The sequence below is a fragment of the Mesoplodon mirus genome, assembly GCF_964341445.2.
Source record: "Mesoplodon mirus genome assembly, chromosome: 14".
In the NCBI taxonomy this organism is placed as follows: domain Eukaryota; kingdom Metazoa; phylum Chordata; class Mammalia; order Artiodactyla; family Ziphiidae; genus Mesoplodon; species Mesoplodon mirus.
The window spans coordinates 25201957-25227878 of NC_138990.1; the positions used below are offsets into that span (position 1 = coordinate 25201957).

The window sequence follows — 25922 nt, forward strand, 5'->3', positions numbered from 1 at the left end:
CTCTTTTTCTGACTTCTTCAGATGATGACTTAATGTTCAGTCTTTCTACTTTGCTAATCTATTCACTTTAATACTGCAGGTCACCCTCCATCTCTGCCAAGATTGGTCCCCAGGTATTGACCGGTGGTACTGTCACCTCTCACTCTGGTACTGCATCACCATCTGCCCTTGAACAACAAGCCTGTGGTCGTTTTGAAACAAGTGAGCATGTCCTGTCCCTACTCAATCCCTCCAGGTTTTCTCCAAGCAGGTAGACTGCACTCCACTCTGTGGGGCCCACATGACCCTCTGTTACTTCCTCCCCAGTGTCATCTGAAGCCACACCGGCCTCATGACTGCAGTGGCTCTTCCGTGGGTCCTTGTGTCTGGAGTGTTTCCCACTCCATTCGATCACCATTCGATCCCACCTCAAGGAGCTGTCCCACTTCTCCATGGCGCCATCCCAGAGCAAGCCTGTTTTCCAGTCTGCGGTGATCTTGTTTTATTCTGTGTAGGATTTTTTAAATTTAATCTCTTTCTAGAGTGGGTCGGCTCTGAGAGGAGGAAAACTTCCTTTTAAACGTGTCTCTATTTCCAGAACTTACTACTTTAGAGGTGCTCAGCCAGCCTTTGTTGGGAGGAGTTACCTCGAGGTGGGAACCACGTGAAGAGCATCACTGAGTAGCCTGGGTGTGAGGGGCTGGGTGTCCACAGCCTGAGCTGCAATCCAGGTTCTCACCCACTTGCCCCATCACCCTTCAGGGCTGAGTTCCTTACTCTGTGACCAGTAGGTTTACAGACATCACCTCTAAATGGACGTTTGCTGAATATGTCACCAGACACGAAAGGATATCGCCAGAACTGCAGGTGCACTAAGTCAGGTTCCTGGGGTCTTCAGAGCCTGTCCCTGCCTTGGGGTCCTGTTCCTGAGCTGCAGGAGCCCCAAGACTGGGGCTGCAGATGATGGTGCAGGAGTTGCAGAGGTCAGACCTGGGCGACGTGGGCGGGAGGTGAGGCCACAGGGGAAGGGCATCACTTGAAAGGGTACAAGAGGGCGTATCTATGCATTTACTTATATTTATATGTATTCCTGTATTTCCTCATTTTCCATTCAAATGCCAAAAAGTTCCAAAGTGCATCCTAGCCAAGATGTTCTACCAACTTCCCTAACGTGCGGCTCCAGTCACCTTGCTCCTCGATGGCTGTTTATATGCCTTTGACCGTCGGATGCCTGTGGTTCCTTCTGGTAGAGAGTGAGATCCAGTGAGAGGAAGAGAGGAGGGGGGAGGGAAGAACGGAGCCGAGGACGTGGTTCCATCCATCCTGCCGTCCTGCTCGCCCACTACTCAGTCCCCTGCGGTCAAGTTTCAGGTCTCGGTATTTTCCTAATAAAACCGTCTCCCTCACTATACTTCACACTGATATCCTCCATATACTTTAATTTGTTTTTTTTATTTTAATTCCATTCTGTTTTGGGTGCCTGGCCTCAAGATCACATTGCATGCCTGCTCCAAGTTTTGAGTCTTTGCATTTGTTTCCACTCACATTTTTAGAACCTGAAGACTTAAATATCAAGCTACTTGTCTCTGTCTCAGTGTTATGTGAATGAGTCTGTTTTCCAGCAAACGTGCTGTGAGGTTTATGTCGGCCTTAATTAAGGAATAATGATGCCCCGAACACACACATCTGGATTGTTATCAGCTCCTGTCCCCTTCTCGTTCTTCTTGTCCCTTCCTGAGGGGTCCTGGTCTCCTGTAATATACGAGGTGGTCCTGAACATGTATTACAAGAACAAAATGCACACCATACACCTCACTATTTATAATAACTGCCAAGGACTGAGATTACCTATTTAAGTGAAAATACCATAAAACATTACATTTAAAGTCAATTATGTCTGTATTACTAAGACTTTAAATCTGCTACCTTAAATATCTGTCATTGACACTGAATTTTTAAAAATCACAACTTTACATTTATGTATTATTTCACAATGACTAAAATCCCTCTTATACTATGAAATTGGTTTTAATTATTTTGTAAAAAAAAAAGAGCTTTATAATCCTATTCTTAAATGGTATGTTTAGCTTACTATTTAAAATGACAATTTTAGCTGTAGATGAATGTATTTTGCTGGATGAAATTAAGGAACTTAGAAATATTACCTCACATCCATCACTGATTTGGCCTTTACATACTGCACATATATGCATTTGTGCAATATTGTGTGTATCAGGTAATATGTACACACGTATTTAGCAATAAATCCAAAGAAAGCACTGTTACTAGTTACTGTTACTAGTTTTCACAATTAACGTTACAGTTGGGGTCAAAGCGATGATCTCACCAACTGATGGACAAACTGTCTTGTTAGAATGGAGAGTCTGAGAGACAGAAGAATGTCCAAACAAAATGTGGCTCATCGTGTTTCTCTAGAAAAGGCTGACACGTTTATTCTGGAATGGAGGTGAGATGCTGGCCCCGACAGCCTCCGGGGTTTGCAGGTGCTGCATGCCCTGTGGGACACGACTGTTCTCACAGGAGTGAAAACGATGAGATGTAGGTGGCTTTGGGGAGCAAGTGATGGGGACACAGGCCACCCAGGGGTCTGACCTGGGGGCCTGGCTGGTCTGGGATTTGGGAGCTTCCAGGCGCCCGGTAGAGGCAGGAGCTGCTGGTCCGAGGACCACACGGGGTCAGGTATCCACACCCAGGGCTTCGTCTTCAGCCTGATCTCTCAGGAAACGCCTCATGACGGGGCCACATGACTCCCAGGTCTCGGCAGGTGTAACGTTCTGGGGGGCTCTTACTGTCGATGGGACGGGAAGAAGCACCAGCTTTCGATGAAGTCAAACACCTCCACCCGATGACCCTTCCCTCCTGGGTGGGAAGCTTCCCCCCCGCCCCGGGGGCTGTTATGTTCTCGAGGGAGATTCACACCCGAGGAGAGGAGCGCGCAGTCTGTGCTGCTCAACAAGACGTATTCAGAGCATGCTCGCTTCCTCCACATGAGACCCAGTGGCCGCCGTCACTCGGAGACTTTTCCCACGGCAGGTGGGAATCAGCAGAGCTGAGGCAGGTTCAATTTAGGTGCAGATCTGCGAGAAGGACCTTTCATCCGGAGGAAGCTCCGTGACCAACACTGAAGGTGAGAAAGACCAGGCAGGTGTTGTTTGGGGGACTGGTTCCCCAGAGCAGTGGGAGGTGGGGAGCGCCCAACCTTGAGGAGCCCTGTGGGTCTGAACAATTGATGACTGAGACAAGCATGGAGGACCTGGCCGTGACCAGACCTGGAGACGGTGACAGAGCTGCAAAGTGGCCAGGGAAGGACCGGGGAGGAAGGGTGTTTGGGGGAGAGGGCTTACAGAGAGAACAAAGGAGCAAGTCAGGAAAGGCTTCAAGCTTGGACCCAAGAGGATAGACCTACGCGTGGCTGGAGAGACAGGAGTGAATGTGGTCACCCCTGGGACAGGGCAGCCTCGCCATCGTGTCTGCCGAGAGTGTGCTTCCCTGCAGCATCCCCGGCCTGCACGCAGCCTGCTGCCCGGACTCGTCTGACCCCCACCCGCTGGCTCTCCAGCCTCCCCCCTGCTCGGGTCTGTGTTATCACCATGCTGTCTTCACGCCTGTGACTCTCCTCGCTTCTCACCGGGACGAAAACCCAGGGTCCCTTCATCTAAAGAGGCCAGCCAAGAAAGACTCTGAAATCACCAAACGGAGGAGAAAAGACAGAATGACCTGAATCATCAAATTCAAGTTCAGGGATTTTAGGGCAATCTTTGACACTGAAGAAAACGTGAACTTAAGGTAAATAAGAGGAGATGCGCTCCGTGCGGTAGGTGGTAAACCACGGAGCTCACCAGCAAGGGCCACTGAACGCGGATTTGTTAGCTTCAGAAATGGCATCCTAGAAACTATCCCCATCTTTTCCACTGAAGCGGTGACGAAGTCCCTGTGCCCCCGTCAGGGTGGGAACGCTGGCCTAGAGCCTCGCCGAGGCTGAGGCTGATGTGGGCGACGGGCGTCTGGTCAGCAGCGGAGGACGGCGGGGAGAAGCAGCGCTGGGCCCGTCGAGGAACTGCAGGCTCCCCGAGGGCAACTTAGGAAGAGAAACCCTGCAGCGCCACCTGCTGCCTGACTCCTGAAGGCGCCGGAGGAAGAGGTCTGAGCCAAAGTCGCTCACCAAAGCGGGAAACGCGGGGCAGGAGCTGTCCGTGTCACCAGGTCGCTTCCTACGCGCACCTGGGAGGGAAACAGGGCACACGTGGGTGCTGTGGAGGCCAGTAAACAGATCCGACTGAAGCAAGGAGAGACGTTTTCAAAGAACTCTTCCTCCTGGGGGCCCTCCTTTCTGAGGAGGGGTGGGCAGGGCTGGGAGGCCGCGTGGGCAGGGCAGGGCCTTGCCGGGAGCTGCCCCCATCAGGAGAGCACCCGCATGGGGCCTCGGCAGCCCCCTCTGAGGGCAGGGTGGTCTCAGGGTGAAACACGCCCCCAACCCACCCAGGGTTCGCCCTGCACTCGTTCTAACGTGAGAAATCCGCAGGGTTTATTGCGTCGTCCGTCAGAGTTCCCGGACGTGAGACTAGAATCCACCTTCTCGCCTGCCATCCGCTGTGCGCAGGTCTGGAGCTCAGAAACCTCCCGTCCGCCTTCGTGGCCGTGCATCCAGACGGCCTCAGTTTAATTCTGGGACCAAAGGTGTGAATGTCTGGGCGTGTGTGGGTGAGACTTTTCCAGAACTGCAGCCACTCATCCCGGGCCAGCCATAGCAACCACAGGCGATGTCCTGGGTCTGGTTTCCTTAACCCTTTACTAGTTTGCCCTGACCTCCCTGAGCAGGGCCGACCTTGAAGTGAAGGGTCACCTTCTTGGGGTGAATGAGAAAGATCCCGGAACACAGCTTACCTGCCGAAGGTCATGAGGATGTTCAGGCGGGGCCCCGGCACCTCCACGTTTTCTTGCTTTGTTTCTGTAGCTGGCCCTGGGGCAGAGGGGTGGCTATTTTGTTCTCAGACAGGAAGTGAGATGAGTTGAGTAGCTGGTGGGCTTGGGGCAGAACTGGGTCTTCTGGACCCAGACGCGGCTCAGGACTCGGTCAGAGGAGCCAGGAGTGGCCCCGTCCAGGAGACAAGCTGAGTCTGGGAGACAGCTTTTCTCAAACCTGGGTGAGGTACTGACCCTTCAAAATGTGGGGAAATTCCCCAGGTTAACTAACTTGAGAACTATCGGCCGAAAAAACTAAAATGTATTTAATTAATTTTATCAATTACTAAGTATCACTGCAAGATCAGCCTTTCAAACCAGTAAAATAAAGTCAGAGATTATCATGAAAATGGAATCCTAGGATTTAAAACACATCCTATTCCAGACCTGACTTCTGACATCCTTGGAGCCAACCTAGCAGAGGCGGACCCAGATCTGGGCACTGGGGCAGGTACACCCCGCAGAGAAGAGTACAAGCTGTGAGTCCAGGCTGCCCGAGGGCACTTGAAGGCCGCAGGAAGCAGGGGACACGCAGCTGGTGGGAGACGTGCAGTTGGGCAGCGGGGGTCTGTTGGGCCCTGGGCACAAACGGCTCAGCTCTAACTGGGGGACAGATCCGGGGAGCCTACTGTGTGCATCCAGGGCCATCAATTAACACAGAGACACCACGAGGTCAGGCTCCAAACAAGTAAATTGCCGGCCGCTGCGTGTGTGCTGCCTGATTGGGGGTCGACCCGCAGAAGTGTCGTGCATTCAAGAAACATCCTGCTCCTTTGGTGAGAAGAGAGGTCCCTGAAGGCTTGGGTGGATGGTTCAGATTCCCCACAGGCAGCGGACACTCCCGCCCCAGACTTGAAGCCCTGGTTAATCTCCCAGGTGGCCAGACCCCCTCAATCCCTTCAGGTGAGTCTCAGGCCCAGACATCTGCCTGTGAGTGTGGCGGCGGCCCCAGGTCGGACGGGGTGTAGGGGGAGCCCTGTGAGAACCAGTGCCCCCAAACCCACAAAACAACGGGCCCTTGCCCTTATCTGGGCCCACCGGGCCTTGCATCGTCACACCTCCTGCAGCTGAGATTGGGAAACACAGGCTGTGCTTCCAAACAAGCCAGGGGCAGCGGTCTGAGAAGCAGGAGCCCTGGGGCAGGGCCGGACGCCTTGGGGCTGATTTCACTGCCCAGGCAAGTCTGCACCAGGCCTGCTGCCCCTGATGGCACAGCTGGGGGGAAATCACGGTCCTGACTGTCGCCTCCCATTACAGGGTGAGACTAGAGCTTATTTTTATGGGTGGTTTGTGTGAAAGTGAGTTTAAATATGTCCTTTCCAAGCCTGATTTTAGAGAAACAGGGATGAACATCTATCAATACCCAGCAGCAGCTGCCAGGTTTGGAGCCAGTGGGTTAAGGGGGTTTCCTCCTGAGAGCACTCGGGTCACCAGGTCTGGGCTCCCTCGGGGCCGACCAACCAAGATGGTTGACATTCACGTTATTTTAGCACAAAATGTGTGTGCTGATATGAATCACAGTAGTTTCAATGATGAAACTATGAAACTGCTCAATGAATTTTTTTTACCCCACCAAACCTCTTTTCTCTAAATTTCTCACGTGCGGGCCCGCTTGTTTTCCCCAGAAACGCAAGCTGCCGTCTTCTTTCTCTCCGCTGCCCTGGCGGCCTCGTACACCAGCTCACCGAGGCCAGCGACACCAGCCTGCTCTGCCCGCTCTCTGGGTCAGCGTCTCCAGGCAGCACTGACCCATTGACCACACAAGGGTGATTTCTGAGTGAATGCATGAAGAGCTAGATGAAGTACAGCAAGTTTAGCTTCTACTTCCAATTCTGACAGCAAATTCCGAGGGCTGCGGCTCTTCCTCACACCAAGCAAGGCTCCGAGGCCCGCTGGGTGCCCTACAGTTTGACTCAGCCCTGACACTGTCTGCCTGGAGATGGCCTCCGACCCCAAGCTGAAGGGCTCAGTCCTATAAGGCTGCCCCCCGCCCAGCTGCCCACTGGGCCTCCAGGTCGTGCTTCAGGGCTCTTGCTCCAGGGGCCTCGGCAAGGCGCCCAACTTGAGTCAGTGATTGAACTCAACCTCCCAGAGGTCAGGGGTGGGACTGATGGGGGTGGGGGGGGCATTCCCTGGCTCCCAGCCCCCATCTTCAGGGGCTTTTCAAACATCACCTCACTCACGTAACAAAAGACACCCAAGTCTCTCCTCACCGGAAGTTCAAAGGGTTTAAGGAGTGGGACTTTGACCAAATATGTATTTTTCTTACTATAAGTCACAATATCAGAATGTTACACCAGGTCCTTGCAGTTTTAAAGATAACTATAACTGGGAAATGTTGACCATTATATTTGTGAATGAAAAACGTTGCTGCCATGTCATTAAGCAAAGGATGCTGCAGCCATCAAGCCATCCGCCATTACAGCTGCCCGGACGGTGAGCCCTGAGGATGCCCATTGCTACGCCCTCAGCCCCTGAAGCCACTCCCTGAAGACGGTGCCCCCTGCGGGGACTCGGGATGGGAAGGCACAGGACACTGGCCCCAGGTAGCTGAGGTGCAGATCAAAGGAACGACTCCAGTGAGCCCAGACACTTGCCTCTTCCCATGCATAGAAAAGTACTAAATGCCTTAACCTGAGATGTCTGGTTTTCTTTAATTAACAGTAATCTTTCGATGTTCCAACTACCTGATCTTTGTGGCAAAACCCCCTGTAGATCCTGGCTCCCCCCGACCTCTTCACAGAGGTCCCTCAGAGCTCTCTGAGAGGCTGCGCCCTGGGCTTAAGTCCTCAGTTTTGCCCTCCAAATAAACATCATTCTCAACTTTTAGGATGTGCATTTTTTTTCAGTTCACATATACATGTATATATTTGTATATTCTTATAATATATATTTTATAAATATGACTTTGCCAAGAGAAAAGTCACCTGGCTCAGGTGACAAGCACTTGTACACACAGTGCGTGTTTCACTCACTATGAATCTCTGACACGAGGACACACGTTTACCTGCATCACTGTGCTCAGCGCTGCATGGGGCAGGGTCAGCCCACACCTTCTCGGGGATGCCCTGCTCCCAGGTGGGCTCAGGTGCGTGCGATTCCCGCTGATGAGACCAGGCAGACAGACACCAGCACTCCCAGGCGCACCCCCAGCTCCTCACTGACCCTGCAGGTCCCTCCCCCAGATGCGGAGCCAGGACAGAGCCTCCTAGCGTGAAGACAGCAGGACCGTGGGTAGTTGGTTAGGGCAGCTCATAGGCATGGGGCTGTCCTCCCAGACACTCAGTACAGCGCAGGGGAATGCACCGAAGGGCTTAACTTTGCATTAACTTCACAGCAAAGCAACACGCTGCTCCAGACGGTAGGAACCTTTCCCAGGCCCTAGAGCTCGTAGCGTTGATGTGAAACAAATTCATACTGAGTGTGAATGATGAGTAACAATTAGAAGTGCAACAGTATCTGCATTTTATTCATAATTTTTAAAAACATTAACACATTTCTATTTGTAGAGCAGATTTCAGCTAGAGCCTGGAAGTGCAGGAGATAATTTGGTCCAAAATTTTTCACAGAGATGGCATTCTAGTTTTTTAGAATAATCGCTTTTTCCTTTTGCAAAGGAGTCACTGCTTCCTGAATCACCTCCCTGTGCTTTCATCTGTCTCGGAAAAGTTAAGCTTGAGAAAAGTGAAATTCTCCAGTTTGCCTGCCAATTCATCCCTTAGAAATATCAAAACATAATTCAAATTTAAGTATTTAGAATATTTTTCTCTATATGAAAATTATAGCCAAATAGAATAAAATATTTATGTATTCACAAATACAGATTTACAAACTATAACTGTGGTATTCTTTTCTAACAGAGATCTGGCAAAAAAAAAAAAAAAAAAAGAGTAAACAAGGAGGGACTCAGAGCTGAGATGGGGGACCAGTTAGTTCAGAAATAGGTGGTCACAGATGAGCTGATGGCTGTTCTTACTCAAAAGGCCAGTCCGCCTGGGTCTCGGGGGAACCTGAAGAAACCACAGGTGACGCTTGAGTCTTACCGACCAGGTGGGTTCATGACTGTGCAGGTCACACTTCCTGGCAACACTTTGCTCACATCGATGAGGTAATATTTTCAAAATGACCCTGAAATGCATCTTTAATGGATTAAGTACAACACACCTGCAGACGACTGAAGTAACACATACCTTAAGGTGCAATCTCGAGCTCTCAAAACCCACACAGTTGTTATGGGAGTCAATATCGTGGCTGTTTTGTATTCCTGAAATACAGGCTTTTGTGCCAAGCATGTCTGTCTTGGTGGAAAAAAAATCATTTTTTCCAATTTTCATGCCATTGCATTTGCTAAAATACCCTTTTGAATTTATAGTTCAGTGCAAACGTTTTTTTTCTTTGCTGTAGACTTCATGCTTCTGTAGAACTATCCAGAAAACAAATTGGAAGGATCTCTTTACTTCTTTAGTAACTATTTACTGGACAGTACTCCAGGGGCCTGGGGGGGACACAGAAATACCGACACAAGCCCTGAATCTTAAAATAACTAATAGCGTTTTTTATTTGATTTTTTGTATGATCTAGTCTATACCTTCATGGAAATTATTATCTGGTTATATAGATAATATATAAGCATTTAAAGAGATGGTTAAAACCAAAATAACATGTGCTAGCATTTGTTAAATAATGTCAATACTCTGAACCCCAAATAAAAGTCTGTTTTCCATGATTTTCCCTAATCTTTGCTGAAACACAGTGGGTAGGTATCAGCCATACCTTTTTCCAACTGAATCTGAGACTCAGAGAGGTTGAGTGTTTTCCCAAAACCTTAAAAAAAGCAAACAGAGCTGAGATACAGAACCGGGTTGTCACACCCACGCTCATCTCTTCCCGCCGCGCCAGACACACTTGAGCCTCCAGGAAAGTAGCAGGTGGACACTGGACAGCGCTGGGTCCCCCTCCTGGACTGGCCCCGGAAGGGACAGGGCACGGCTTGCCCTGTGGCGAGTGACGAGGGCAGTGGCCCTGGCTCTGCTGGGACAGTGTGGGGACATGGCAGCCCCGTCAGCAGGTTCAGGATCCCGGGCAGGCCTGGGGCGGTGAGGAGGCTGGAGCAGCCTCGCGATCGGCAAAAGCACGTGCAGCTCGAGCCCAGCGGCGACCTGGGCTGTTTTAAGTCCTGAGAACTGGGGGCTACTTGTCATTACAGGGTCGCCTGACAAGCTGCAGCCGCCACCCCGAGGAGCTGTCCTGTTTCCTGGACGGTGTAGGAGGACAGGGGCGAGCGGAGGGAGAGTGGGGACAGGGTCGGGGGCCAAGCGCCAAGGTGGAGCCAGAACACGGCGGAGTGGGGGGCAGGTGAGGGTCTGGAATCTGTCGGGGTGACCTTGGAGGGTGAAACTGCCGGGAACTTTGAGGCAGAAGCCAGATGGCAGCACGCTGAAGTCATATGTCTTCATAACTTGGGTCCTTTCAAAAAATGTAAAGTAAAAACAAAACAGGAAGTTTACTCATAGTTGGTAGACTTTGGGCCGTTTTAGAAAGAAGAGGCTGCACAGCCAAAACCAGCATCAAACCCCAGGATGTTGGTGCCACCACCCTCCCCCGTGGGCCGCCAGCCCCCTCCATGTGTGGGAGTGGCTGCCACATGCCAGACATCGAGGTCACTGTCACGGGCGGTGGTGCTGGCCACGGACGAGCTGGTGGCAGAGAACCCAGGGGTGGACGGTGCAGGCCATCGCTGCGGGCTCCGCAGGGGCCCTGAGAAAAGAGGGTGTCTCCTTGGGGGCCTCGGTGACCCCCGTCTGCAGTCTGCACTGTCCTGGGAGTTACTGCCTTGACCACCACGTCTCTGTGCTCAGGGTGCAGGCTCAGTGGGTCCTCGGCTGCAGCCACAGGGCAGCCGGGACTACAGTCACTGGTCATCCCAGCAACCACTCACAGGACTCAGTGCCTCAAGGGTGGCGGGTCAGGGGTCGCCCTTGGCTTCCCGCTACACTGGCCTCTCCAACCTGGCAGCTTGTTCCCCCAGAGCAGGAAATGGCCACAGTCTTGGAAGTGACCCCATGGCTGTGCTGTGTCCTTATCACTGGAAGCGCTTCACTAAGTCCAGCTCACGTTCTCCAGGCGAAGGAGTCGCGTGCAGCCTGAGTGCCAGGGCCTTCCCTGAAAGATGCCAGCGTGGTGGGGGGCAGGAATAATTGGGTCAGGAATGAACGAAATTTCACTCTAATCAAAGGACAGGATGTTCTCTAAAAATCAGAAGTGCAGAGCCCTTGACACCTGGTGGACCGAAAGCCAGGAGAGATGGCTGAGCTGACCCAGGGCAGATGAGGTGGGGGGAGCCCTTGGAGGTGCTGCGGACACCCCAAGGCTGCAGGGACCCCAAGGACCCCCAAGGGGCAGCATGGCCGGTGCCCTTACTCAGGCCCACACGAGGGCTCTGCTGGGGCTGAAATGCAGCTCCACACCTGGCCGGGGCCCTGGGATCTTCTGCGAGTCCGGCGAGGTCACCATGGGTGACAGCCCGGCTTCAGAGCCAGCATCAGCGGTGGGGGCGGGCCTTCTCCCTCTAGATCAGGATCGCAAGACGGTCCAGAGCAGTGACTTGACCCCCTCCCGCAAAGGCCAGACTCTGCACCTGGGACGTCATCCTGCACAACCGGCCTCCCGTGGCCTGGAGGCGTCTCTGCTTCTGACTGGAGGCCATCCTGACGGACCGTGCACTCCCAGGAGATCTGCGTCTTCTGGGGAACCGTCCGGGGAGACCGCAGAGAGGACAGTTTCCCAACACTGCTTCTTACCAGCCTTTCCTGCTACAAGCCCACTTAGGGGTTCCTGTGATACCAAACCATGGGAAACTTATTAAGTATTCAGACTATTCTGTTTACTCCGGTGATGCAATCAAATCAATAGCAGTTGTACCCAGAATCTGGGGAGTGATTTTCTGGAATGGATTCTAAAATATTTGCAGCTCAGGGGGGTGGGCGTTGTCAGGCCGTGCGATAAAGTACAGGTCAATTACAAAGCTCGATGCTCTAAATTAATGCCACATGACAGCGTGTTCAGGCCGCTTAACAGACCACGGTTTTTAAAGGGAGTTGACAAATGGAACTTACGGGCCTGTTTTCCTTTCCAGAGGCTGTGATGGAATTCCCCAGCCCCCCTGCCGTGGGCTGACATGAAAAGATGACTCTGTAGAGTCCATATTTAACACCCGGTTACGCTCTGGCCCTGGTACTGCAGTGGGTTTAGCTCCTCAGGGGTCCACTACCCGCTCCATCTGGTACAAAAGGACCACATGAGCTGGTTCTGTTCCCTTCAAACTGGTCCCAACAAAGAACCAGGCAGCATCTACGGAAAACCAGGGTTGAACTAAATAAGCAACGCTTTTCTCAGTTCGAGAAGCATTTTGGGGTGTGCCGCGTGCTAGGCCTGCTGGACTCTCCATGGACTTGTAGTCAAGCAAAATGAGAACACAAGAGGAACGTCACAGGGGGCCTGAGACCCCCTCAGGTCCCAAGGTCCTGAGCTTCCCCCCATGAGCCTTTGATGGTGAGACTTTTTCTGTATGTGCAAGGAAAGGCTTTGCAGGTTGTTAAAGGGATTTCACGCAAAATGATGTAAAACAAGGCGAAGTGAAGAGATGCCGTTGGAAGATGCAAACTTAGTGCCTGTGGGGTGCAGGGCCAGTTCACAAATGAGCCAGAACCTGCTGGGCTGTTAACGCCCTCTGGGACCCTGCGTGGGTGGCCCGAGGCAGTGCCCCGGGGGCCTCCGTGAGGTGTCCACGGAGGCGGGACAGCCACGTAACGGCCCGACCCGAGAGCGGCAACAACTGTGCTGGCAGGAAATGGGGCTGCTGCCCATTTCTCCTCGTGGGGACCGTCCCGGAGCTCCCAGGCCACGGGTCACCTCTGGCCACACCCCCGACTCAGGGTGATCAGCGCTCTGGCCTCGAAGTTAGTGTTTGAGCTCCTCACGATGTGATGCCCACAATGAGCCTGTTGCCGTAGGGCGCCCTTGGGGGGTCGTGCAGACGTGTGGGTGAGCTGCCCCCCAGGCCTCCTCATGTGGCCTCTTCCCTGACGCTGCTTCTCCCGCCCGAGACCCCTCAGCACCTGCTTCTCGCCAGCATCCACCTTCTCACGGACACGGGCAGCATCCCGCCTGGAGAGCGTCCTCAGCCAGGAGCCCCTGGTTCCTCCCCTTCCTGCACGCGGGGCCTTGGGCGTCCGGGCTTCACGGGAGCAGCAGGCACTGCGGACGCCCGGCTCAGGACGGGCGCTGGACGGGAGCCCGCCTCCTCCAAGCTTCCCCAGCTATAGGTGCTTCAGGAAAGGAACATTATCTACAGGGCCACCGAGTTTCCCTACAGTTGTTCTACTGCAAGCCATGGCTTACTTGACTGTAAGTGGGATTTTTTTCTTCAGAGTTGAACTTGGCAGAAATGCGCTAAAAATGCTAGCTACGCTCCTAAACCACAGGGCACGTAAACCTTGAAATCAGAAACGTTTCCAAAAACTGCCATTTAATTTTCTGAAAAGCAAGCCAAATACAATGACACTTATGATTTCCACTTGAATCGAAGGAGGGTCAGTGACGGGGGACCTGGCCCGGCCCTGGCGCCTTCCCCGGGCCGGCCCACTGCCCTCGGGCTGAGGCTGCCTGGGCCGGTGAAGGGGTTTGCAGAATCCAGGAAGGGTCCTGATCCATCTGGGGGATACCCCAGGGCAGCCTGACCTCCTCAGAAGAGGCCCCAGGGAGGCCTGAGGAGGCAGCAGGTGAGGCCGGGGACCCCGAATCTGTTGACAGCCCCGTGCACTCGGCAGGGGGCCCCATGGCCCGGACGAGGCACAGCGGGGCTGCGACTTCAGCCTTGAGACCTGAGAGGAGAGCCCGGCCCTGTTTTCAGTGGTTACACCGCAGTGTTTGTTCTGCAGAGAAACTAAGACAGTTGCTAAAACTTGAATTATTTCCTGTAATTTCCCCGCAAAATTCTCCACAACTGTTGCAGTACAAGTGAGAGCTGTGTGTCAGCTGAGCTGCTTGGAGAAGGGCACCACTGCCCCCGGGACGGCCTCGGGGCACAAGCCTCTCCTCCAGGGCGGCGCCCTCCTGGTTCTCTGATTCTTCGCCCTGGAGGCTTGGATATGTGTGTCTCCAGCCAGGACTTGAGAGGAAGTGGATGGGAAAGCTGTAAACGCTTGTAGTCCAGCTGCTGAGGCTCCGAGGCGGCCAGGTGGCGGAATCTGGTGCCTCACGTGAAAGTGAGGCCGGGGGTGAAGGGCCCACGGGGGTGGAGGCAGCATTCCAACGATTTGATGGCGCTCCCGGAGCAGGCCGGTATTTGAAGGGAGATGATCTTAGGGCAGCCGGACCGTCCGAGGAGGGACCTTACCGGTCTGAGGGCAGGCGGCTCCTGAGATGGGGTGTGCCCCTCTTGGGGGGGGCAGCCTCGTGGTGGGGGGGGGGCGTCCTTGGTTAGGACAAAGCAGGGAGACCCAGGCAGGACAGCGGAGGATTTCAAGGACCAAGGCCTGTGGGCGGGTTCTGGCTGCGGAGGCATGTGATGCCCGGGAGCCTCCAGCATATCCCTGGTGATGGGTAGACAGGCCCCGGGGCCCGAGGGGGCTGGGCCAGCAGGGCAGCTCTGCGGGTCCCCCTGAGACCCCGGAGTCCAGTTCTGAGGGCCACACAGTGGCGCCCCAGGTGGGGAATAGACTCCTCATCCAGGTCGGCGGCGGCTCCGCACACGGGCCTTGTTAAACTCTACAAGGTGTGCAGGATAAACGCTTAGGACGCATCTGTTCCTAACACGGTCCCCTCTGGCTCAGCGCCAATCTGGTTGGCTTTCTGTCACGCCCTCCCAGAGCTGGCCGTGGACCCGCCGGTAGTGCTGAAGGAGAGGCTGCCGTGGAACGGCCAGGAGCTTCCAGAAACGGCAGGCCGTCTTCAAGGGCTGGGGAGCGCCAGCCGCCTGAGCAACAAATGAAGATGTCTTCTTAAAAGTGCTGATGTTTTCAACAAAGACTCTGAAACAAGTTAAAAAAACACAGGCAAGCCAATAAGTGAAAAAAAGCAAAGACTAACCTTTCATGTGTTCTCATGGAAAAGCTTTGTCTTCTCCTAAAATTGCAGTTTGGGTTGTTACCTACATCAGTTGGCATGTAAACTCCGAAGTTCTAGCCGTTTTATTGTGACACAAACAACCAAACCAACCTTTACCTTATTATTGTTTTTGAGGTTGAATCTTGGGTAAATTCCAGATCACATCTTCTCTTTTAGGGTTGGTCATAAATCACCTGGCCTGTCACTGTTGTGAAAACTCCTGGGCAACTAAGACAATGGGGAGTTGGCGGTTCTGCAGCCCCAGAGCCCACGACCTCAGCTTCTCTCATTTGCCAGAACAGTGGACCGTGGCCTGCGCTCTGGGACCCTCTCCCTGAATTCCTGCTCGTTTCACGAAATCACGATTCAGGTTGGATGCCCGGCACCCTCGATGGACGTCACAGGTACCGTGTGTCTCGGCAGCCCTGTCCTCGGCCTTCACTGTTGCTTCCAATCCACACAGATTCAATTCCAGTTATTAGCCTTGCTTCTAGTTTTATTGTAGAAAATGTAGGGAAAAAACGTTGGCATCTCTAGACTGAGAACTGTACTTTGAAACATAAACTTAAATGTTAACTGTGGAAACAGAAGCATCCGTTTGCTGGAACACGTTTAAAAGAAACTCGTGGGACCCGGGACTGCCGGCCATCCTGCCGCTCCCATGTGAGGCTGCGTTTTCAGAGGCTCTGTCCCTGCTGTGTCCTGACGACACAGGCATCCAAGCTCAGGCAGAACACGTGTAAACAGCTGCTGAGATGGAAGCAGACAGCAGGCTGGTCCCACTTAGGGGCAGAGCGGACGCTCAGAGCTGGAGATTCAAGGACAAAGTCCCCATTTGACGCTCTGGGACTCTGAGTCCAGCCGTGCCGGACTCAGCGCTGGCCTGTGACCGACACAGGGATTCGGAGGAGAGGGAGGCGGGTCCAGGCTGAGGCGGGCTCCTCCTCTACCTGAGGACGGGGGGTCAGGCCCTCAGGCCAGGCAGGTGACCAGCACTCCATCAGCTTCCAGCTCACGTCTACCACCGCGGGGCCCCGAGACTGGGCAGGCCTGGAGCCCGCGGTTCTCAGCCTCAGGGCCCGGCTGGGTGGTGAGGACTGAACCTGCTGCTTCCACATCCTTGGGGGTTACCGGGCGGCGACCACAGGCTCCCCTGCAGCAGCCACGGCACCCCTTTCCTTGGCTCAATCTGTCTGCAGAGCATCCTGGAAACTAGAAGACAGTTCACGAGCAAACGTGCTTATTGACTGACTGGGAGGGACGCGGGGCCGGGCTGGTGCAGCTGGGCGCTGTCCCCTCGTGTCACAGGAGGGCGCGTTCCTGACCTCCAGACGCCTGCGTGTGCCTGTGTGCACGTGTGCGTGGGCCACGACGTAGTCTGGACGCTGTTAACCTAGTTCGCGTGAAGAAAGGGACTCAGAGCCCCTGGTCCCGCTCGGTGCCCTCAGCCCGGGACAGCAGACGTCACACTCCTAGAGGCAAGGCCGCCTGGCCTGGACTCAGCCTCTGGCGGTGACACGGTGCTTTAGCGCCCCCCTGGGGGCCGCATGTGCAAACACGAGCGGAGGCTGAGAAACGGATTCACAGCGCGGTGGAACCAGCGGAGGTCGGGCTCCGCCTGCGACCTGCCCAAAGAAGCCTCCTGGCCCTGTGGTCACCTGTCCGCGTCCTCCTACTGGGTTCCTGGGGAGAGCTGAGGCTTCCCAGCTCCCGGGGGCTCCAGGCGATTCTGACGTTAGATAAACCCCGTTACCACCAGCCCAGCGAGAGCAGTGCAGGGAGATCTAATACGAGTCGGATGCTTTGGTCCTCACAGCGATCTTATTAAATAAGTAAGGCAGACCCTTCCCACCGGGGTCTTGTTTCCCAGGGAGTGACGCTGTACGCTTCTAAGCAAACCCCTGGGACCCTGGGAACTCCTCGTGCAGGAGATGGGATCTTACAAAGAGGAGCTACTCCCAGGGCACCTCCGCGGGGCCGAGACTCAGCACGGGAAGCACCCTCCCTGGACCCACGTCACACACACGACTCCCGAGAAGTTTTTCATGAACACGTTAACCGTTACAATCACGTGCACTAGTGAGTGGAACTCCACAATATTCTGTGGCTCCTGTTCTGGAATATAAGTTGTGTATTTTAATTTGCTGTGGAACAGGGGTATTAAAACTCCCAGGACGGTGTGAAGACCCCAGGGTGCGGATGTGACAGCCCTGCAAACACAAACCCATCCTGTCTGCAGCTGAACTTCCATCTCTGACCGTTTTCAGTGTCAGCTATTCTGCTCCAGACGGAGACTCCAGGGAATAAACAGCGAACGCTCTGCCTCTGTCACACACACACACACACACACACACACACACACACACACACACACACACACACACACACACACACACACTCGGCTGGGGAGACAGGTCCCCTGGTCACTAGCCCAACCTAAGCAGGCGACCAGCTATGAAAGGAAGTGAGGTGATGACTGAGACTGGATGCTACGCCGCAGAAAAGGGAACAAAATCCCACAAACTTCTACTAAATGTATTTCAAATTTTTAGACCTTTGAATTATATACCAAGTATGTTTTGAGAGATTCTTGGATAAACTTTTATACTGTCAAAATATAAACTGAATTTGCAACTTTTTTCAACTTTGCAACTTTTACTATTAAATGCATGTAACTTTAACACTCAAATCTGATTTCACATAAACTGAATTTACTATTTTGGTTTGATAACTATGACATCAATAACAACTTGCAGAGCACAATTCAGAGAGCAAAAAGCTTGTCTTGAGTAACCTCATGGTAACACCTTCTATTTTCTGTGGTTTATACCACAATTCTCAGCAAGCGAACCCGTCAGGAAGAGACTGTGGCCCTGACACCCCTTCACGGACACCTGCCGAGATTGTAAGGATGCCGGCAGAAGGTGACAGCCAAGTGACACGCAGTTAGTTCAAAACAGTCACACACACACTGTCATCTTTACAGTTTTGCTTATGTATTTCATGTAGATGTTAGCTGATGTGTAAATGTTTTGTGGTGTTTCATTTACTTACACAAACTTCCATCAGATGCCCAAACAATGTCACCGGGCATCCTTCTCTGGCTCCAAATCCACCCCCTTTCGCTAAAGCTTTGGGGTGAGAAGGGACCGCAGGAAACCAGGAATGGGGATATGCTTTCCTTCAACGGGCCAGGAGGCCTCCTGTCACGCCCCACACAGCAAGGCTCATACACCCCAAACCCTCTGGGGACAATTCTGGCTTGTAGGATTTCCCCAAGCAGGAGGACAGAGAAATATTTGTTAACACTGACTTAGCCACTGAACGTGAACTTACTACAAACAGTTAAAAAATAGAGTTTGTGTTTGTGAAAACAAAACTGTTCCCAAAAAATTGCACACACCAGTGAACGAAAAGGCCCATGTCATGTCTTTAGGTTGATATGCCATTAACGCCAAATTTAGGCGAAGTTAACGCTATTACACTACTATCACAGGAAAACTGAGATTCAGTCACAGTCCCGTATTAAGACAGCCCAAATGATTATGGACAGTGAAAATGCCCCAGAACCTCCTTGGTTTGTGTGGCCGAGGCCAGGGTGTTCCCATCCATGCATTCTGTCCCCTTGGCCCCGGCCTGACCGCACGGCTGGAGGGGACCAGCCATCCGGCCCTCAGCCCCTCCCACCATACCCGTGCTCCCAGGGCACCGCGCTCACAGGGAACCTGCCAGCTCAGCCCTGCTCTCCAAGGAAATCACTCGGGATGCAGTGGACTCTTCTGAAGCCATGAGACCATTAGACACCCTGAACTGGAAATTTCCAGAAATGCACAATGAGGCATGCTGTCAGGTACAAGAAATTTATAATCTGACTTCACACGAGATGCTGTTTTTTAAGCTGATTTTTTTTTTTTTTTTTTTTTTTTTTGCGGTACGCTGGCCTCTCACTGTTGTGGCCTCTCCCGTGGCGGAGCACAGGCTCCGGACGCGCAGGCTCAGTGGCCATAGCTCACGGGCCTAGCCGCTCCGTGGCATGTGGGATCTTCCCGGATCGGGGCATGAATCCGTGTCCTCTGCATCGGCAGGTGGACTCTCAACCACTGCGCCACCAGGGAAGCCCCTAAGCCGATTTTTAAAACGTCCAATACAGAAGTTTAAGACATCAAGGAGGGACTGGAAGAAATCTCAGGTTAAGAACTCCAGTAGATTTATCTAGGAAGTTCTACCTCCTCACTTCTACAACTAATGTCAAAATTCAGGAAATAATTTCTCTACTGAGAGTTTATAACTACCTATAAAAACTTTATATATCTGGATTTCAAGATTTAATTTCATAATCTGTCAAAGTGTCACCTTTTGAGCTTCTAAAGCTTTCATATGAACAAATTTTCTTTTCTCTTTGACATCTGATGAATGTATTTCACTTATCTTGTTAAAGTGATGGTAACTATTCACAAACAATTTTCTTACACCCAAATCAGGGGCCAACAGCATCCTCTTTACCGAACGCTGTGTGTGTACAGGTGCTCTGATCACCTGTCATCCTCCAGCTGCAGCCCCAGGTGTGACAAGACCACGGGCGTCCTGCACAGACGTTGGTTTACAGAGCGGACATCACAGAGAAATAGTGCACCTGCTCCGATAAACCAACAGCATCATGTCCCAGGACACCCCAAGGGTAAACAGAAGGTGGAACATACGAATATAATCAATCTTTGTATTTGTCATGAAAAAATCTGTTAGTGGAAACAGGTGAATGTTGACTGTTTTTACTTGCAACTTTTCTTCCAAAAAACAACTCAAGGGGCTCATCCAGCCACTGCTTCTGTGGATCCCGACCCAGGGCCTCCGAGTGTCGTCACATCTCTAACTGGATGAAAGGCAAGGCAGCCCCTCGTGTTCTGTCCTGTGGCAGCACCACATGGAGAGGCCACCGCTATGCAGACCAGACCAGGGTGACGGAGGTGACAGGGAGTGATGGAGGTGACACGGGGTGATGGAGGTGATAGGGGGTGATGGAGATGACAGCAGTGATGGAGGTGATGGGGGTGACAGGGGTGATGGAGGAGACAGGGGGTGATGGAGGTGACACGGGGTGACGGAGGTGACACGGGGTGATGGAGGTGATAGGGGGTGATGGAGATGACAGCGGTGATGGGGGTGACAGGGGTGATGGAGGTGACAGGGGTGACGGAGGTGACGGGGTGATGGAGGTGATGGGGGTGACGGGTGATGGAGGTGATAGGAGGTGACGGGCATGATAGGGGTGATGGAGGTGATGGAAGTTGATGGGGGTGACGGAGGTGCCCACGCGTGGATGGCACCGTCCCTCACTCAGTCACCGTCCCCACGTGGACGGATGTCTTGTAGCCCACACGGTCACAGGAGTCCTGTGGACGCGTGGCGACGTGCACAGCTGTTTGCTCACAATTTAACTGGAGAGACGGGAGCCCCTGCAGGCCCAGCAAGTGCCCTGGTGGACGTGCGGTAAACTTTGTCCTAAAAGCTGCTCTAAGTGCAGTCCAGGAGCGGACAGGGTCTGGAAGATGCTGGCGCGGGGCTGGCTCCGAGGCGTCACTCCTTCTTGGGTCTCCTCCTCGCCCTCCTCCTCTCCTGCAGGGTCTTCAGATCGGTCATCACGGTCAGGGTCTTGCGCACCCACAGGACCTGGAAAGAACCGTGCAGAGACGCGGTCAGAAGTGGACACAGGCCGTGTGAGGAGGACGGAGGCCCGAAGCCCTGGCACACACGTACCACGATGACCAGGGCGTTGAGCAGCACGGGCGCCGAGAACACTATGGAGATGAACATGCCCCTCGAGTCAAAATACTGGTATTTCGAGAACAACCTGTTTCAAGAAAGATTTAAAGATCACGGAGCGTCACAACACGGCGTCCTTGCGATACTCTGTCTCAGGAGCCCCTCCACACAGGACACAGTGCGGGCAGAGCCCCGCCTGCACACGATGGCGACCTCAGTCCCTTTAGGAGGTGACCCTGCTAACCCCGTGGGGAATGAACCCTAGACCCTCCAGGGGCACTGCGGCCCCCACGCAAGCTCAGGCCGAGCCCCCGGAGAAGGGGACACAGCGTGGCCAGGCCAGGCTGCCCCCAGTGTCCCTCTCAGTGGCAGTGCAGGACACGAACTTTACGTCACTTACTCAGTGACAGTCATCACCCTGGGGCCACAGTGAACAGAGCCCAGCGAGGGGTGGTCAGGATGTGCGTCCTAATTAGAAGCGGAAGGGACAAAGCCGGGGGACGGGTCATGACAGGGGCTGAGGATGGGCTCCTGACCCAACGACAGGGGCCTGAAGCCGCTGGGAGGGCACGGCGGCCGGGGCGCAGCTGTCACTCTGCTCTGAGACCCGTGCGGTCAGGGTGCCGAGGGCAGACCCGGGAGGCAGGGTGCTGATCAGGCCACGTCGTCCCCCGGGTTGCAGGGACACAGGGACGGCGGCGCTCCCCTGCCGACTCGTTCCAGCCTCCCGAGGGTTCCTGCCTGACCTGCGAGGACCCCGTCCTGAGAAGCCAGAAGAAGCTACGGGCCCCGAGGGAGCAGAAGGCCTGGGGCGGTTCTGGAAGGGGGGCCCAGGGGAAGGGTCGACTCTATAGCGCTCACTGGACGTGGAGTGGGCTGCCCAGGTGTGTGAGCAGGAAAGGACACGCAGGCGGGGACAGAATGGCCGGTGTCCCGGAGATTGGGGACCAGCGTTTTCAGGACCAGGTAAATCGTGGGTGGATCTCGGTCTCCCCGTCACAGACAAGAGCGCTTCTGTTCGGGGGGGCCTCCAGGGCCCACGGTGACCGAGGAGACCGGACGGTGACCACCGTCCAAGGCTCATCGTGAAGGAGGCTGGGATGCGGATGGTGCTGGGGCTGCTTTATAAGCGAGAGCTGGGGGCTTGCTGAGTGTGTTCTGCCGCTGACGGGGACGGTCTCACGTGCCCGGGGCCGTTCACCTCCAGTTCACTGCCGCCACTTCGTTGATGTACTCCGCGCAGTAGACTAAGGTCACTGAGAAGAAAGCAAGCCCACGTGAGAAGTCAGGGGACCAGCCCAGCGCCACAGCCTCATACATCCTTCACAACACAACACGCTACGTAACATACACGTAACAGAACAATGCCACGTTGGATGAGACGTAACTTCTATTTCACATATAACGTGAGGCAACATTACACAGAAAGGAAACCCGAGGTGACACACGAGTCCGGTGGTCTCGGTCAGACCAGGCCAGCAGCCCTCAGTGGAGCGCTGCCAGGGGAACCAGGCTTCCTGACCCGACACCACAGTGGCCGCACTGGGCCGTCTGCCGACCTCCCTGCCCCGCAGGTCACATGTCAGGTGCACGGCTGGCAGTGGAACCTGAGGGCCCTGAGACCAGAGCTGAAGGCCACCTGCCTGCACCCTCTGGCTGCCTGGACCCCCCAGTGGTGCTGGCGGCAAAGACACGGAGGGAGCACCGACCTGAGGGGACAGGAGCCAAGGGAACAGCCCTGTCCGCCCTCACAGCCCCACCTGGAGCGCGGGGAGCACTGGGGGCAGGCATGCGGGGAGGCCCACCCAGGGTGGGAGGACCGTGGGCTGGCCCGGCACCACGTGCTGCTCAGGGCCTGGATGGGGCTGGAGGACAGGGAGGACGGCCACCAGGAACCTCAGCCTAGTAAAAATGTGCAAACCCTCCGGTTCCTGGGATGAAATGGGGGGAGCAATCCTTGACCCCTCCCTCGACGACTGGACCCTGAGGCACACATCAAGGAAGCCAAAGGAAGGAGACGGGAGAGGAGAAGAGAGGCCTGAGCACAGGTGGCGCCGCCTCCCCAGAGGGCAACGTGATGCATCCACCATGCACCCCACTCAGGAGCTGGGGGAGCAGTGAACCAGTCTGTGCTTCATTTGTAAGACTGCAGCAAATAACATCCGAATCTTCTGTGGGTTTGAGAATTAAATGGGCCATCAGATGTGTAAACGCATTTAGACCAGCATCTATCATCCCCGCGCTAAAACAGTCACCCTCTGTTCATCCTTGAAAACAAACCCAAACGTAGCTCCCAGGTTCACAAAGCTTTTCAAGTATGGGCTCCTTGCATGAGGCTCTGTGGATGAGGCCATCACCTTTTTTGTGCTTCCTGCCTCGGGGCCTTTGCACACATTATTCCCGGGGCTTGGAGTGTCCCTTCTGGCCCTCGAACGCCTGCTGCCTGGTTGGTTCCCCTGCATCTTTCCCCCCTCAGTTTAAATGTCAGGGCAGTGACTTAAGTCCGGCCCCCTCCCAGGGTTTCACGGTGCTCCTGCCTTTCCTGCCATGATGGTCAGCAGGGCTGTGGTTACTCAGTGGATGCTGGGGCCCCACCAGCTCTACGAGGCTCAGGAGCCCATCTGTCCTGTTCACCCCTCGCGTTCCTTACTAGGGCTCTCACATAAAGAAATGAAGTAACATCCATCCCTGACCATCAGGACTATTTCTGTGATGCAGGCTTGCTGCTTTGCGCCTGTCCTAAGACGATCTCTTGTTTGGATTTCCCACCTTGCACAAGGCCAACTGAAAAATCACATTTAAGATGAGTTTTTGGACTTTGTTAAACTACCAGGCAAGATCTTCAGCATCTTCCCAACGTCCACGAGATTAAGAGCCCAGCATAGCCTCTGAGGCCCTAGCCCACCTTTCCTGTCTGAACATACTTCTAACTAGTCAGCATCAGGATGTGGTTTCTCTGACACCTGACCCACCCTTTCTGTCCGTCGCCCCTGTGCTCTCACCGGTTGCCTCCGCCCCAGATGCCAGGCCTGGGCCAGACATCTGTTCCTTTACCCTAAGAAAACGAGATTTTACTCACTCTTTACACCCCCTACCATGACTTTACCTGCTCTGTGAGATCTCTCTCAATGATTCCACACAGCTCTGTTCCTTCTCTAAAACCCTGTAGATCTTACCTTCAAAACTGACTCGGGCAATGTGTTATTTTTGCACCACAGAGCTTTCCTTCCTGATTTGCACTCCCTCCCAGAGCAGGGAGGGCAGCTAAGCCCCCAGAGGAGCCTCTTGTACAGAGTCAGCGTTTCAGCAAACCCAGCTCTCATTTGTGTAACTGGTATTCAGCACCCTCCCAGGAACACAACAGGTGCCTGAGACGCCTTTCAAATCCAGTATCCAAAATGTACCTTATCTTTATAGTACCCACAAGTGAAATATGGGAGTGGCCTGCAATCAAAGTAGAACACAAGACAGGAGAGTTGGGAGGCCTTACAAATACATTCACATATCACTGAGGCTACAGACAGAACAGGCACACGCACTGCCGCAGCACACAGCGATCTGAGCCAAACTGTACTCACCCAGGCACAGGAAGTGCCCCACCTGAAGCTTGTACCTCCGGGATGAGAAGCAGGTGACCAGCAGGCAGAGCACGTGGAAGGCAGCCAGCCCCATGAGCCAGGGCTCCGTCCAGTCCGTCTGCTGGAGGACACACGGCAGAACCTCCTCAGGGTCCACCTGCACTGGACCAGGCTTCACACTGCCTCTCCTCTGAGCACGTCCCGAGCGCCCGCCAGGCCTCACAGGACACGGGGAGGGGAGGGGGAACAGGGACCCCCACTGCACCCACGTCCAGGGACTGTCACCCGCCGTGCCTGGCTGTCCCTCCACACAGGACTGAAGGCTTTCCTACTTGTCGAACAGAACTGCACTTCAAGCTGGGAGAATCTAGAGACCCTCCTCCACGGGGAGATGAGAAAGTGGTGCCTGGTTCGGGGATGCACTCGGTCGCCCCCAGAGGCAAAGCTACCAGTTCCTTAGAGCAGTGATTAAAGCCTCAGAAATATGGGCCACCCAAACTTGCAAGATGTGGTTTTCTCCCGCCTTTCTGACACACACCCTGCCCTCCAGATAGTGCTGCGACCGCAGGTCCGCTCAACTCTAGAGGTGGGCTCGTCCGCACCTCTGAACTCAGACCCCCTCCTTGAGGCTCAGGTCCCCCGGGGGCACGGGTGCTGGGGGAGCGGCCCGCGCTCTGCCACTCTGCCCACAGCGGGTCCACGCCACCCGGACCCCCCATCCCAGCCCAGGACGGCCCACCTCCCCGCTCCTCGCCGCCACGAAGTCCCAGCTCTCCCCGCAAACCCCCGACCCCCGACCGCCCCGCACCTCAGCATCCCGGCAGCCCTGAAGGTCCTCCAATCTCGTCCCGCCCCGACGCCCCGGCCCCCCGACCCCAGCCACGCCACGCCCACCCAGGTACAGGCCCCGCCCCTGCACCCCCCACCCACGCCTCCCGTCCGGCGCCGCCGGCGTCCCCGGCGGAGGCTGGGAAATTTGGAGAGGCCCCAGCCGACAGCGACCGAACTGACGGCCAAGGAGGCAGCGACTTACCGTGATCACGGCGGGGATGCTGACGGGGAACTTGCTGACTGAGAATGCAGACGGCATCGCCCCCGGAAAGGCCCAGCTTCACCACCACCTTTTCGTCTTCCCCGCCCCGCCCGGATAGGTCAAGAAGTCCTCTGGTGTCCTCTCGCGTTATCTCCACTTCTCGCGATGCCTGCTCTGTCCGGAAGCGGCCGGCACCCTGCCAGCTCGCGATATCTCCAGTTCCCGGTACCAGGTTCAAATCTCGCGAGATTCCGTGGTGTTAAAATAAATAAAAGGGAATTACGAGTAGCTTCCAGCGTTGATTTTCCCCCCCGAGCTGCTGCGAGAGGGATATTTTAGTTCTTCCTATGTGGCGGGCTCTCATAAATAGCAGCTCGGAGGACTGGGGGCTAGTGGGCGTCCCTGCCTTCTCCCCCCGCAACTCCCAGCGCTGGGGGCGTGGGGTATCGCTCAGGAGAGTGACCTGGACCCCTAGGAACATA

General features: G+C 54.5%; 1 protein-coding gene across 3 annotated transcripts; it reads right to left on the reverse strand.

Moving 5' to 3' along the window:
* Window positions 1-20496: 20496 nt before the first annotated feature.
* Window positions 20497-25671, reverse strand: TMEM18 (transmembrane protein 18). Of its 3 annotated transcripts, none has more exons than XM_082643044.1 (5): window positions 25441-25664; window positions 24408-24525; window positions 22031-22085; window positions 20824-20917; window positions 20497-20736 (listed from the first exon to the last, which is right to left on the reverse strand). In XM_082643044.1, exons 1-5 carry the CDS (start codon window positions 25495-25497, stop codon window positions 20644-20646), a joined length of 417 nt encoding a protein of 138 aa, XP_082499170.1. In that variant the 5' UTR covers window positions 25498-25664; the 3' UTR covers window positions 20497-20643. The 3 variants fall into 3 exon arrangements, with proteins under 3 accessions (XP_082499170.1, XP_082499169.1, XP_082499171.1); XM_082643043.1 differs by having other exon boundaries at window positions 24408-24528; window positions 25441-25599; XM_082643045.1 differs by lacking the exons at window positions 20824-20917; window positions 22031-22085 and having other exon boundaries at window positions 20499-20736; window positions 24408-24528; window positions 25441-25671.
* Window positions 25672-25922: the final 251 nt, after the last annotated feature.

Coding starts and splice junctions, on each gene's coding strand:
- TMEM18 (XM_082643043.1), bottom strand. CDS start 25,497: ATGCCGTCTGCATTCTCAGTCAGCAAGTTCCCCGTCAGCATCCCCGCC. Junction 24,529..25,440: donor GCATCCCCGCCGTGATCACG/GTAAGTCGCTGC, acceptor TGTGTCCTCCAG/CAGACGGACTGGACGGAGCC. Junction 20,737..20,823: donor TCAACGCCCTGGTCATCGTG/GTACGTGTGTGC, acceptor GGTTCTTTCCAG/GTCCTGTGGGTGCGCAAGAC.